Source organism: Pelodiscus sinensis, chromosome 8 (genome assembly GCF_049634645.1).
Source record: "Pelodiscus sinensis isolate JC-2024 chromosome 8, ASM4963464v1, whole genome shotgun sequence".
NCBI lineage: Eukaryota > Metazoa > Chordata > Testudines > Trionychidae > Pelodiscus > Pelodiscus sinensis.
This window is the reverse complement of record NC_134718.1, coordinates 14358461-14373847: the sequence shown is the minus strand read 5'-3', so window position 1 is coordinate 14373847 and position 15387 is coordinate 14358461. Positions and strand designations below refer to the sequence as shown.

At 41.6% G+C, this 15387-nt stretch overlaps 1 protein-coding gene across 1 annotated transcript in view; it reads left to right on the top strand.

Annotated features, from left to right (window-relative positions):
- The window catches only part of LOC102453683 (rap1 GTPase-GDP dissociation stimulator 1-A-like), a 39950-nt gene that overhangs the window by 11625 nt on the left and 12938 nt on the right, over nucleotides 1-15387 (top strand). Inside the window, exons 5-9 of the mRNA XM_075935623.1 lie at nucleotides 1710-1838; nucleotides 3539-3664; nucleotides 4931-5074; nucleotides 7150-7281; nucleotides 11933-12067. Of these exons, the coding sequence (XP_075791738.1) occupies nucleotides 1710-1838; nucleotides 3539-3664; nucleotides 4931-5074; nucleotides 7150-7281; nucleotides 11933-12067 (666 nt within the window). The remainder of the gene's footprint in view (nucleotides 1-1709; nucleotides 1839-3538; nucleotides 3665-4930; nucleotides 5075-7149; nucleotides 7282-11932; nucleotides 12068-15387) is intronic.

Below are 15387 nucleotides of genomic sequence, written 5' to 3'. Positions count from 1 at the left end.
GTGTTGTGTCTGCAGTTCTTCTGATATGGGCCTGCTGGGCCTGGATTGGCTGCTCCTCACAGCCTTTTTGCTATTCGCTGTGCAGCCTCCCTAGGCCTCTTAACCTCCTATATGCCAATTAGGGGGCAGATACCTCATCGCACAAGGGTAGTGGTGGATTCTACTGCACTGACCATTTTAAATCCAAGTCTGGATGTTTTCCTGCAAAATATACTCTAGGAATATTTTGTTGGAAGCTCTACAGGAACTCAGACAAGATGATCACACCTTCTGGCCTTGAAATCTGTGATAATGGTTCTGAGGAGTTTTTTCTGAATCTTGTGCTGCTACAGCCTTACCTGCCTCCACCACAATTCAGGGCTATTGTCACTATACCCACACTGAGGTTAAGCAGTCAAAGTAACGACGACGTCCTTAAACAAACTGAAAACACTCTTCTCTCTTGATCTTCTCGTGTTAGTCTGTTTTTTCATCTCTCAGACATGCTCTTTCCTACTACAATTGCCGTAATACCCGTTATAATGTCCTAACTGCTCAGCTTCCAAAAACACTTTTAGTATGAGAGTTTTAGGATGCAGTTTTTGTCTTGTAATTTCACAGCACAGATCTTGCCTCAAAATCTTCACTCTCCAGCCTCAGTCGGCACTTCTATTAGATATTACCTGAATCTGCAAGGTAAAACTCTTGTTAGTCTTGAAGATCAATGCGCTGTAAGACCACAATGGATAGACCAGCATGATCATAGTTTGATGTCCCTAAATTAATTTCTTTTAAAATAGAATATCTACTATATATTTGAGAGAGTGTCAGAGTGTGTCTGTTCAAGAACTAGCTCCTAAACAGTAACAGCTAGGACCACCAAATTCAACATACAGCTTCCTCTTATCATAACTTAAATCAAAGTAAGGGTTTGGTTCTGTCAGTAAAATGGGATGTGCCTGGAATGCGAGTGTATCTCATAAAACCATACAGAAAAGAGGCAGAATCATCAGGTAGGTAAAAGGAGGTGGCTGGGGGTGCCCCTTCCCCCAATCCAGGACTGCCCCAGCCCCAAGTCTCCCACCACCAGACATGCTTTCAGGAGAAGGGTGGGCAGGGACTGAAGCACCCCACCCAAACTCATACAGGAACATTGCTGGCTGTTCCCCTTCGTCAGGGAGCGAGGGGAATGTGCTTAGTTTTCTGCATTCCTCACACGGGGCAGATGAAACTGGAGCTGTCCCAGCTGGAGGACATGTGCCCCTCCCCTGGCTGTGCCTGTTGGAGCTGCAGCAGCCATGGAAAGGTACATCTCACTTGCCTCTTAGCCGCTGTAGTAGGAGAGAGAGGGCTGGGGTAGTTCTCTCTCCCCATGGACCCCTTATCCCTAGCCCGATCCCAGAGCCAGGATACAAATGAAGCATGTACATTTTCATTTTATTTAAAAAAAATATATATTGAGTTAAGGACCCAAGCAATGCTGGGTAAATCTTTTATTTATATAGATAGATATAAAATCTTAAATGTAATATTTCAAGTGATAAATTATTCACCATAACCCAAATTGTTGCTATGGTTAATTACCCTTGCAGTTAAAATTTACACCTTATTTCTAGTCTGAATCTTGTAGTAAAATGGTTTTAACTCCTCCATATCTGCGTTAGTATAATGATGGATTAATTCAAGGTGAAAATCCTGTTGTCTTTCATTTCTATGCTTTTGATTTCTAGGAGATCTTCAGGAGCAGCTAGTGAAGTCAGGAGTAATCGCATCATTGGTCAGGATATTAATTGACTACCCAGAGAGTGAGCCTCTAGTCCGTGTCAACTTGTTGGCCTTATCTAACCTTGCAAACTTAGGTGAGCATTTAAACACTTCCACATTTGCAACTGTATTGGCTTCATGTCTCAGAGCAAAACGGCACTCTTATACTACCATTGGCTTGTTCTTATTCAGTGTTACCACAAGTTGGCCATAACAGACAAATGCTTTACCAGGCAAACTCACTGGAAGAAATGCAAGAGTGTCTTTATATCTTGCTACATCAAGACTTACCTTCTTACTATTCGTCCCTGTGGTCAACCTTAATAGTCCCTCTAAATGTTCACAACTAAACACCAGAATCTATAACAATAGCTGACCAGCCATACATAAATCATTAAGAGTTAATTTAGGTCCTAGCCACTTCCCAAAGAAAATTAATGGGCCATGTCCTTACCTATTATAAACTGATGTAACGTCACTGACTTAAACTGCTGTGTATAGAATAGTACTTCATTTTATTTAAAATGTAGTGCAATTTAACTTCATTAAGTATCTTTATTTTTGTATCTCATACAGGCCAAGGGACACTAGGGGCTTATCTAGACTACACTAAAGTGTTGAACGAGGATATGCAAATTCTGCGGGAACTTGCATATCTTCTTCCAATCTCACTATCGAAAGCAGAGTTTTCAAAAGTGAAAGTAGTTTAGACGTGGCTTTTTCAGTGAACCACTCCCCTTTTGTCGAAAAGCCCCGTAAACTTCATTTTTTGAGGAAGAGCTGCTTTTCAACAAAGCGGGGGGGTGCTGAAAAAGCCACGTCTAAACTACTTAGACGTGAGATCGGAAGATATGCAATTTCCCACGGAATTTGCATATCCTCTTTTGACACTTTAGTGTAGTCTAGATAAGCCCTAGGAGTATTTGATGCACCTTCATTGTTTTATAAGTCTTTAATAAAATAACTTGGTTCTCTTCTCACATATACTGGTTTAAAAATCATGTAGCTCCATTGACTTCAAAAAGTTTCTCCTGATTTGTACCAATGTTAGTGAAAAAAGAACCAAGTGTGAAGACTCTTTCATTTCACTTCATATTGAGGTTCTCTCAGTCATCTCGGAGTTTCCAATTTGGTTTGGGAAAAAAACCTCTCTAGCCTGCATGGTTGCTGAAAAAAAAATCTTAAAATAAAAACCCTAAAAGTTAACAGAACAGAAGACAAATACAAAAGCTCAGTAGGTTTACATTAAATTATCATGATTTAAGCCACTCATAATTTTTTCAGCAATGTCCTTTATATGTATTTTCTTAAAATTGTTAAATGCCCTTTTCCCTTTCATCATGTACTAGAGCTCATGACATAACAGCACATATGAGGGAGAGAGAGAAATATGTTAAAAGCTTTTGAAGAAAAAACAAAGTTTTTTCCCTAGCTATGAGCACCTATCCTGAACACATTGATTAGATTCTTGCTGGGATACTTTCCTTTGCACATGTTGTCATACAAAAAGGTGAATTGATCACTGGGGTAAAGCCATTGAGTGCAATAGTTAGAGCAATGATTCATTTGACCATTAAAAGGGCATAGCCACACAAAATTACACAACTGGGTTAAGACAGCAGCATAAAAATGAGGCAGATGTTTTTTCCCCCCCCTTAAATCCACTCATATTGTCAGCTGTTACATGTATGAAACAAACTAGCAAAGCAACTAGATTCACACTCAGGAGAGATTATTTTAACGGTATTACATTTAGGGTGTGAAAACATACAAAATCCTGTTGTTATCTACACAGACATAGCTAAGGAAGCTCTAAGCAAGACAAAGGTAGCTGAACATCTAGTGAAGCAGCTGAGAAGTGCAGAGAACCATCAGAGGCTGGAAATCATCATTGAGGTTCTACAGATGCTAGCAGAGCATGGTAAGAGGTTCTGTTATCTTGACAACCAGGCTCCTTAGTATGGAGGTTTGTTAGCATAATGGCTATGATACACACACCACAGTTTTCAGTGGAATTCTATTACCGGAGGCAGGGACACAAACCGATAGGTGAAATCCTGACAGATGTATGTCAATGGAAGTTTTCCATTGACTTTTCAGCGAGGCCAGGATTTCATGCCTCATTTTACATGAATCTTTAGGACAGTGGAGGAGGAAATGATCCTGAATAAAATATATGGTGAGGGCATGCTATGAAATTAACCATTTGATAGCTTTGTACATGATACACACAGCCTCTTTCCTGAATAGGAATGCAGGAGATAACTGGGCTCTTAGAAAAATTACTGGGAGCTGATCCTAAAAGATACTTTAAAAATTGTAATGGGTATAAATGGAGATAAAAGCAGCCTTTTTCTTAAGGCAATCATTAGTCAGCCACTGCCTATTAAGAGACCAGTCTATTTCAGATAATCAAACGATAAATCTCATGACAATAATTTCATGACAATGGTATTTCAATGAATACTTTTAACTCCAAATATCTAACTTTGTGTATTTACTTATAAAAAAGAGATTATCCATCCAGGTTTCACTGGGACAGTCCCGTCTCCATATGAAGTCCAAGGAACTTCTTTGGAGATGCCGGAAATGGCCAGTTTTTCATTTCCGCCCTCACAATGTTTGCTCTATCGCATAAAATTTTTTCAGGGTGTAATCAGTAACAAAGTCTAGTGGCTTGAGTGGTCAAGCAGAATTCCCCATGCTGGGGTCAGCACAGTGATGTTATTACAGCTGTTTGAACAAAACTAACTCAATATTACCACCACTGGGGGAAAAAATCCTCCACTGAGACACATATGAGCCATGGTGCTGCCAAGCTGAAAACTAGCAACAGCAACACACCTATTAGAGTACACTTTTGCCTGTTAGATTAACATTTTGTCATGTTGTGTTTGTTATATGCATGTGACAAAGAACATATGGAACGCGATTTTTAAAAGCAAAATAAAATAAAAGGCAAGATATTCCTTAATTGCCTCTCCCCACCCCTTCAAAAGTTAGTGATCTATTTAAAATGTGTATTTATTCTGATCAGGGTGTTTTCCAGTAACGTGGGTCCCACAATTTACTACACCGGGAATGATCCTGTCTTAAATTTACTAGGGATTTAGCCTGCTGGCACTCACTTTTTATGCAGTGACCCAAAAAGCATGCTTTATTATGCACGTTCTCCTGATGTCTGCAGATGCTTTGAAAGTACAGATGGTAGAGGCGGGTGTTCATGAAGCACTGTCCGAGATCCTGCTGAGGCTCCAGGGCAGCTCCCGGGCAGAAGATACGTGCACTATGAAGGCTGCATCAGATCTCATTGTATCTCTACTCCTTGGAGGTAAGAAAAGGAACCATGAGATCCAGACGCCTGCAGAAGCAGCAGAAAGTCCCATTAGCAGTAGGGATTGCCATCTGCTCCCGTCATTTTCTTTCTGCAGACACATCTGCAGCCTGTTGTTTCAAGATTCCTTAAGGGAATTCTTCTCAACAACCCAGTTTTTTTCCCAGTTACAGGATGAGTGCAATGTTCATGTTGCCATAGTCTCCTCCAAGCACAGACACATTCTACCTCAGGCATTTAATGACTCTATGCCTGCTCCTAGGCAGAGGCTAGAATTGCCATTGAAAAACAGTGCCCTGTCTCCCTTATGTTGCTTTGTGTCTCAATCCAAAATTGGCTCTTCTTCAACTTTGTGATAACTTGGCTTCTCTGGGGTAGCCAAAGAAACATACAAAAGTGAGGACCCAATTATACTTCCCAAGTTAACGATCAATTTTAAAGGAACAGATCTTCAGAGGACGTAAACCAGCAGAACTCCACCATCTGGCCCGTAATATCAAGTGAGGGACTAAAAACACTAGTGTTGTAGCACAGAGAGTGCCTACATCAGTCCCCACAGATGAAACTGTGCTGTGGATTGATGCAGAGCTTGGAAGTCTATATGAAGATTCCTTTCTCTTAGAGATATTCCACAGCAAGATGCATCCTTCCAAGTAAACTGTTTTTTGACATGGCAATCTGATGGTGGGGTGGCGGTGGGGGGGGGTCTCAATTTCCCCCCTCAAAAACCCCTGAACTCCCTCAGGCCATTTAAATACCTTTATACATTTGTATTCATTTGTTATTCAAAAATGGAGCGACTGTTTCAACCATCGGGATAATGAAGGAAACAAAAATTTAAAGTTACTTTGTACAACATGCTTCTACACACCAAAAAAGGGAGAACACTGCCACAGACTTTTCATTTCCTTAGTCACACTGCTCCTGTAACCAAGATATTGTGAAGGGACAGAGTCCAGGTCCAGCAGCAGCTTTTGAAAATAGAGAACATCAAATGTCATGGAGGACACCTGAGGTGCTTCTTTAGACATGTGAGACAGATGAAATCAATGATTTATCATAAGGGCATAGCAGAAAAATGTCAGCAGCTATCTCTGCTGATCCTAACTGTAATTTGGTTCAAATAGCTTTGAATGGCTGACAGCTTTGCAGCATTTGGGACTGTATGAATTAAAGAATAACTGCACAGAATCATGCATTTACATTGCATCCTTTGCCAAAATCTCAAGGCAATTTACAATTTAATTAAAAAGTTATAAAGCTGTGGCAAATATTCCTCTAAATTAAACACTATACTATATTTGGATTTTCTAGTATAAAGAACCAGTTCCAGATTAGTAATCACAAATTTATGGCTTTCATTCTTAAGATTACATTTAGCCTTTGCAGATCTCAATAAATAACATACTGACAGAACTCTTAGAAACACAGAAATGCAGTAGATAGATACACTATTCTCTCAATACCCATTTGTCAGTCCCGTGATATTTCCATGCTTGATTACACGTATATGTGTATGCATACACGCACAAACACATATTTACATGATCTAGCCTTTATCTGAGCTGGGACCATACTGCCACTTAAGATGCAATCCTGCAAGATACTGATTTCATGAGAAGATGAAGGCAGATACTTAGCACTCCGCAGGACAGATTTATACATGCACCAGTTCAGCACAGAACATCTGTTTTTCCAAATCTTCATATACAATTGCTGTTGTGTTATGCCTCTGCTTGGGAGAAACCTACTAGTGAACTACAACAAGACTGAGTAACTTCATACCTTCTGAAGAGGATGGTCCTTTCATCCAAGACTAGATCATATAGCTAAAAATACTGTGGGGTATCTTTCTTAAGGTTACTACTAATATACTGAGTATGTTGGCTTGTATAAAACATCTAAAATGATCAATTTTATAGCTTTAACAGCCTCCTGCCAATTCTGACACTCTGTTAGAGGAAACCATAGTCCACAAACTTCTGAAACCTTGACCAGTGCTATTCTATAACAGAGCTGCAAAGTAGAACTCAGTTGTACTTTTAGGTTTCTCTTCATGTATCGTACCACAGATGAATCCATGCAGAAGTTGTTTGCGAATGGATGTGGCATTATCTACCAGGAGGTTGGTACCTGGCTTGCATCCAAACACCCACAGCTGCAGCTGACAGGAGCACTGGCTGTTGCTAACTTTGCCAGGAATGGTAAGATTGCTTATTCATTACCCATCAACATGACGAAGATGGCGAGTATTGTTTGTGTCTTACTAGAGCGTGCAATATGAGATTTTATGGCTCTCTCTCTCACACACACACACACACACACACACACACACACACACACACTTTTCTGTACCACCGTGATATGTGCATCTTTATATTGTGGATTCCTGTCACTGCAAGGTCAGCTCCTCCACTGATGCAGCTCTCAGTGTTGAACCCCTATGCCCTCACAAATGACAAAGCACCTCAATCCTGCCCCACAGTTTCATTGGCTGACACATTTCAATCAATGGCAATGAACTATGCAAATGAATGGGAGAGAGAGTGAGCGATGACTGGCTGAATTATCTCTGGTGCCACAATGCACCTGAGGCAACAGCACCAAATGAACCATGTGAGGAGAACAGGTTTTTCTAGTGTTCCAGTTTTCCAATTGCCACCAAAAACAAAAAGCTTCTTCCCACTGATACATTCCTGGAAGTTTAAAAAATTAATCACAAAATACCATTGAGTGGACCAGTAAGCCTCATTTCATTCAGTCAATAGTTATTACTAGAGAGTTGAATGCTTTACTTCTTTCCATCAGCGCCATTGCACATACTAGATGCTCCTTCCAACTCTCTCCTTATCCATTTCAGGAACTCCATGCATCCCACCGACTCTCACCTTTCCTGCCAGAAGCTCTGTGTGCCTCCTATTCCCCTCAGGCCATGGGGTTTCTTCTTCCCCTTCATTCAGATAGGGTAAAACTTTCAAAATCACCTAAGTGTGTAGATCCTGTTTCCAAAAGAGATGCTCTGGAATATTTTACCCATAGTCATTTCAGAAGGAAAAACTGAGTTGCTTGAAATCATGGATGAAATTTCAAGAAAGAACATTTTGTCACACTAAGTACCCTGACCATAAAGAAAGCAACAGTGATTTCTAGAGACTATAAGTACAAGAACATAAAAAAGTGACATTGCTTATAGGAGAGGAAATGAACTGCACTTAGCTTGATATGACTGTTAAAAGGACATAGATTAGAGGCTCCTTGAAGCTGTGAATAGTTAGGCCTCAGTCAGTGTGGGCCTCAGAAGAACACCATTAACCCAGAGGGGATTTTGTAATTAGGATTGCCAGGTGTCCGGTTTTGAATCAGACAGTCCAGTATTTGAGCTTTCTGTTCAGGAAACAAATTGAGAAAATATAAATGAGAAAATATAAATATCCGGTATTTTCTAAACAAGATGTAATATAGATTGTGATGTAATGTCAAGTGTGTCCAGTATTTTTGTTCAAACTATCTGGCAACCCTATTTGTAATGCAGCTAAAATCCAAAAGAATTCCTGCATCTTGTGGGTAGTTATAATAAAATAGCTGAGTAGTTCTACTGGAAGAGCTCATGGAGATGACCAGTCATTTTAACCAATGAGATAACCTCAACTATTTTTTGGCTCTCTCTCTGACACACACACACACACACACACACACACACACACACACGCTCTTGATTTTATTTTGACTAGCACTGAACACTGTAAATCATTGCTCACTGGAAACCTCCTCTATGCCCTTAAAAACTTGCTAGCATAGGTTTAATGTTGGGCTGAATTACTTTTTTTTTTTTAATTCCTTCTCCTGCTGTGCCGTAGTCCCCTCCCCCCCCCCCCCCCCCCGGTTCACCCCTCCCATTAGACATGTAGAAATGACTAATCTCTGTCAGGCCCTCAGTCTGTGCTTTTGATGTATGCACAGCCTCTAATCTAAGTGAAGAAATTTTGTGGCTATCTGATTGCAGTGCTAAGGGACTTTTGATGAGGCAGTAAAAAGATGACAGCTTTTGCAGATGAGAAAATAGCTGTTCCCAGCCAGTTTTAACAGTGAGCCATGATATTGAAGGTGCACACAAGGCTGCAACCAGACAGGCAAAAATCCATAGAAAGAAAGAGCCACTTGGGAGCTTTGTGACAATCAGAAAAAGATGGCCACTACAGGAACTGTGGCTATTTGTATATTACTATGAAAGGAAGGGTATTCTCATTCTCTCTCTCTCACGCACTCTCATTTATGTATTTGTTTAAAAGAACTCTGACTTCCATTGAACTACTTTAGTACAGACTTGAGCCTATTAAAACCCTCTCATACTATATATTGTGTCTGTAAAATTCTGTCATACAAAACCTTTATCTTATTTCCAGAAAGGTTACATAACCATCCAAAGAGACTTGTGAATTTTCTCTGGTCTCTGATCTAAAAAAGCCCAGGATCTTGCAAGGGAATAGGTTTGAGAGATCACAGACAAAATGTCACCACTAAAAGCTGCATTCATGAATGGAAATTTACAGATTTTTCTTCAATAAAATTTGCAAAATGGCAAGGAATGTCAGTTTTCACACAAAGCACACATTTAAATGTCACAACCATTTGACAAGTTTCAACTGAGCTATGTAACAGAAAGGGAAAAAACAGTTTAGCTGAAATGCAGCAGTAATAACGGTGCTAGAGACACACATCAAAAAGGAACCTAGGAAAAGAACCTTGAATCCCTCAGCACAGACCAGAAAGAGCTAGACACTGCAGTTTAAAAGGTGTTGAAGCAATTAAAGGAAGTCAACCCCCTGCCCCCCAGTTGCAGGGGGATAAATATAAATTCTAAACAAAAAAAGTTAGCTGAAATAATTTTGTTGTATGATGGATTTAAACCCTTTTTTTAGAGCCAGATCCCCATCTGGTATAGCTCCATTGAAGTGAATGGAATATCACAGATTTATAATCAGCAGAACATCTGGCCTGTGCTACACAATATTCAATTCTCTTTCCCATATTTTACCCATCAGAGTTTACATTAAAAGGGAAGCATTGCTCTGACTAATGATGTACATTGATATCAGAAAAGTTTTTTTTTCCCTCTGAGCCAATAATTATACTGTACAAGAGAAAAATATTTGTCCTTGGCCTCTAGAGGCACTCGACTGCACCAAAGGACATGCAACCCCACAACACTTTCTTGGAGAAGGATATCCTGGCCACACAAGAATTAAAGGAAGACAAGGATTAAGAAAATATAAACATGAAGGAACAAAAGGAGAGCGCAACTTCATGTCTATCTTCTGTGGGAGGCTGCATTAGCCGAGATAACAAAAGGGTTCTTAGAAATAAAAGGCATATGTAGTAGGATTTCAGGCCAACGGGCATAGGTGGTGGGAGAAGGCCCAGCTGGGGTAGGCAACCCTCAAATCTGCCCTTTCAACCTCAGGCTCTTTCTTCCACCAGAGCTCCCACCCCTTCAGCAACTTTCCCTTCTGTAGCCAAGCCCTGCCTAACCCCTGCCCTGAAGCCCAATCCTTCCTAGCCAGCAGAAAGCCTGAGGCTGCTGTGCTCCGGCCTCAGGCCTCCCCGGCTGTCAGGGACATAGGCAATTTTGGAAGGCCTTCCCTTGCCTACATTACCTGCCTCCCAGCCAAAGGGGCAGCCTAAATTGGGAGTTAGCCGTTGCTAAATTGTAGGGTTGGCATAGGAGACAGGAGCCTGCCCTACACCATTGGTCCCAACCCAGAAGCCTGTCCAGCCAGTGTTCCAGGTTTCAGCTTCCATAACAGCCAATGCATTCCATGGGCTGCTGTCCATCCTTGGCTTTGAATCCTTTCATCCCTTCAGGAGTAGCAGTTTCCCATTCCCTCATTCTCTGTGGGCAGCTGGGGTACCCCAGTGGATCCAGCCTGTTTGGTCCCTGTAGCATACATCCATTCTCCTCCTCAGTCAGCACAGAGGGAGCTAAGCTGCTTCCTTTTATATGCTCCCTTCACCCCAAGCATGTCCAGCAAGGGCAAGAGGGCATGGCCTCCCAGGCCAAAAGTGTGTGGTTAACCCTTTCTGGGCTAGTATACCCCATCACAGTGTGATGCATAGAAAACAAAGACATAAGAATTCAAGATAAGCACATCACCACAGATGGTATTATGGAGAAAGGGCCATACAAATCAGGGATTTCTTGGGACTGATTATTTTGCTCTGACTCTCACCACTCTTCAACAGGTAAGTCATTACGTCAATGAGGATTTCACCAGTGTAATAAATGTAAGAAGAAAATTTGGTCCCTTAAACCAAGGAGGCCAAAGTAACAAGGGACCTGATTGTCCTCTCGCACCAGTAAATCAACAGGAATTCCCCTGAAGCTAGTAGAGTTGTAGCCGTATCAAATCAGTGTTAGCGAGATCAGAATCAACTTGATGAGCCAGCTCCTCAGTCCCCCTAACATCGTTCGGTGCCTCCACAGTAGCAGAGAATGATCTTAAAGCTGCCCTAATGGGGCAGCAAAGAATTTCACCATCATGGAATTAGGGCTTGCTGGAGTGTAAACAGCAGTCAACTGGCAGAGTCCAAAGCCCGAGCCAGCTGTTTTAGCTGGCGGAAGTTAATTTGTGCTGGAAGCACGCTCAGGGCAGGTATAAAGGTAGCTGAAGGCCACCTTTGCTGAACACGCTGTGCAGCTGAGGATTGCTATTGCCCTGGCTAAAAGGTGATCCCTGTTGCACCACAAAACAGCCAGGCTAATAGTTCCTGGTGTTCCCCAGTGGAACACGGGGGGGTACAATATTTATTGCTGGCTCAGCTCTCCCCCTGAATGCATGTTTTCCCCTCTTTCTTAAGACAGTAACTGCGTACGGATGGTGCAACTGGGAGTGGTACTTCAGCTGTTGGATCTCTTAGAGCAACATGTGGAAAATGGGGATGTTTCCGTTCAACATGCTGCACTCAGTGCCCTTCGAAACCTTGCTATCCCAGGTACACTGCTGGCAAACAATTTCCTATTCATACACTACTGTGTCCATGGGACCAGGGGGTGGAGGTGGGGGGGGGGGGAGAGCGCAGTTGAACGCCAAGCATAGATCCACTGCAATCACAGATTCTGGTGCCTTTTCAGATTGACCGGCACCTGAGCTTTTTTCCCCACAAAGTAACTCATGCATGTGAATAGCTCATTGGGATTACTCATGCACAGAAAGTTAAGAAGCTTGAAATTATTTACAGGGGTCTAATTAGTCACCCCTGAAATGGCTTACCATTGTGAAACGAAGAACAGTAGATACTCTTTAAGCAGCACAGGGGACAGAAAGGAATATCACATCTCTTCAAGGGATTTTACAGAACTGCTCTTCTCCTTTGAAGCCAATGCTAATTTAGAATGAGCTAAAATTCAACTAGTATGTTGCAGTGTAAAGTTTTTGCTCTTGGCACTGTTAATAAACACATCAGGCCGTTGGTTCTATGCCTCATTTCATGTTAAATGCAGCCCTGCTGTCTAGGAGTGCAAGTGAGAGCAGAAATTAATTTGTCTGAGCACTTCTAACAGTACAGTGCTACCTACTGTTAGTGCTACCTACCTACTTAGGAAGGAACAATCAGTTCCATACATACAAGATGGGAAGCGACTGTCTAGGAAGGAGCATGGCGGAAAGGGATCTAGGGGTCCTAGTGGACCACAAGTTGAATATGAGTCAACAGTGTGATGCTGTTGCAAAAAAAGCAAATATGATTCTAGGTTGTATCAACAGGTGTGTTGTAAGCAAAACTCGTGAAGTCATTCTGCCGCTCTACTCTGCACTAGTTAGGCCTCAGCTGGAGTACTGTGTCCAGTTCTGGGCGCCACATTTCAAGAAAGATGTGGAGAAATTGGAAAGGGTACAGAGAAGAGCGACAAGAATGATTAAAGGTCTAGAGAACATGACCTATGAAGCCAGGCTTCATGAACTGGGCTTGTTTAGTTTGGAAAAAAGAAGATTAAGGGGGGACATGATAGCGGTTTTCAAATATCTAAAAGGGTGTCACAAGGAGGAAGGCGAAAATTTGTTCCTCTTGGTTTCTGAGGACAGGACAAGGAGTAATGGGCTTAAAGTGCAGCAGGGGAGGTTTAGATTGGACATTAGGAAAAAATTCCTAACTGTCAGGGTGGTCAAATATTGGAATAAATTGCCAAGGGAGGTGGTGGAATCTCCCTCTCTGGAGATATTTAAGAACAGGTTAGATAGACATCTGTCAGGGATGGTGTAGACGGAGCTTGATCCTGCCTTGAGGGCGGGGGGCTGGACTCGATGACCTCTCGAGATCCCTTCCAGTCCTATTATTCTATGATTCTATGATTCTACAATCATATTGGAGCATTGATTTAGTACTGGCTCAGAGGAAAGCTTGCCAACTCTCATGCCACAATCTGCTGCAACACCTTTGGAGGTCTCCTCTCAGTACTAAAGTGACCAGGTTGGTTAATTGGTCTGAGCACAAAATGATGACTTTATACAATAAACATTTCCAAGTGTTTGTCAAAATAAAGCAAAATTAGTAGCAGGAAATGTATTTGTAGCCTTCTCTTCTGGTTTAATAGCTAGAGCTTTTGTTTCTTCTCCACTACCTCCTTCAATATTTAGATTTAAAGTTGGGTACTCTGGTAAACTGGAGCCTGTAATCAAACTCATGTGATAAAGTTGGCCATAATGAGTGTGTATTAAAAAAAGAAAACACAGAGTCCTGTGGCACTTTATAGACTAACAGATTTATTGGAGCATAAGCTATCGTGGGCAAAGACCCACTTCATCAGATGCATGAGGGTCTTTGCCCACATAAGCTTATGCTCCAATAAATCTGCTAGGGTTTGTTTACACTGCAGTCCTCTTACGAGAGAGGAATGCAAATGCAGCTGAGAGAAAGTGCAAATGAAGTGCAGATTTGAATTTCCCATGCTTCATTTGCATAATTGCATTCAGGCGCTATTTCGAAATACCCCATTTTGAAAAAAGAAATGCTGTCTAGACATGTTTATTTAGAAGGAAAACCCTTCTTTCAAAATTACCCTTAAACCTCATTTTATAAGGTGTAAGGGTAATTTCGAAAGAAGGGTTTTCTTTTGAAATAACTGCATCTAGACAGCTTTTAGGGCTATATTTAACCAAATTCAGGATGTCTAAAAGTTGTCTGACAATTTTGTTCAGAAAAAAATAAAATGGAAACTTTTTAATACTGTTGAAACATTCCATTTTGACATCTTTGGAACTCCCAGTTTCAATTTGTTGTTAGAATTTTCCAAAACAGTTTATAAAAGAGAAGAAATCCAAATTAAAGATTTTGATCAAAATAATGTTTTGAAGAATTTCATTATTTGCTTTAAATCCATTTTGGAACAGATGTTTTTAAAATAATGGAATTTCCCACATCTATATTAACCTGTGTTTCCTTCACCTGAACAATCTGTCATTTCATGTAACATGGCTTTTACTGCAAAATAGCTTTAGTTACCAGTGCACAAGATGCCCATGCTATGCAGCTCTGTAAATCCCAGACAAGTCATATTTCTGTCTCCCTACACTGAAGCTCATGTGATGCAGGAGAAGGACGTATAGTTAAAATCAAGGAAGGTGTTTTATTAGTCATAACCAGTATTCCCTCTAATCTTTCCCATGCATGTGTAGCAGGGGTGGGTAACCTCAGGCCCAGGGGCTGGATGTGGCCCCTGGCTTGTCTAGATCTGACTCCCAAGGCTCAGGGCTCCACCCCAAGCATTGGGAGCCTGCGCTGGTGCTACAGCTCCCCCGTCACCCCCCATGTGGCTGGAGCACACAAAATCTACTCGCGCCTCCCCCCCCCAACTCTGGTGGGCAAGGGGAACATTTCTTGTTTGTTTATTTGCTTCTCACTTTTGTGCAGTCCCCGACTGATTTTATTGTGGGTCAGCAGCTTCCGATCCAGAAAACGTTCCTCAGCTCTGATGTGTAGAATAATTTGTTACGTTCGTCAAGGCACATGGGAAAGTGCACCATCAGTAGAAACAAAACCCAGCTGGAGGCACTCCGCAAAGCAGCTGGGTGGCAGCTGAATTTCGCCTGAATGGCCACATAAGCACATAGTTTACATGGAAGCCTGGTCATAACCTGGAATTAACAGATGACTGAGCACTCCATCTGGTTTCTTAAGTGCTGGCTAGCACAGAAACGCTGAGAATACCCATGCCTTTATACAGAAAAAATTAATACGCTGTTCTGCCAACTCTGCCTTTGCATGTGACCTAATCTAAAGTTTCCACTCTCCAATTCCTGGAGTGCCTTAATGCGGAC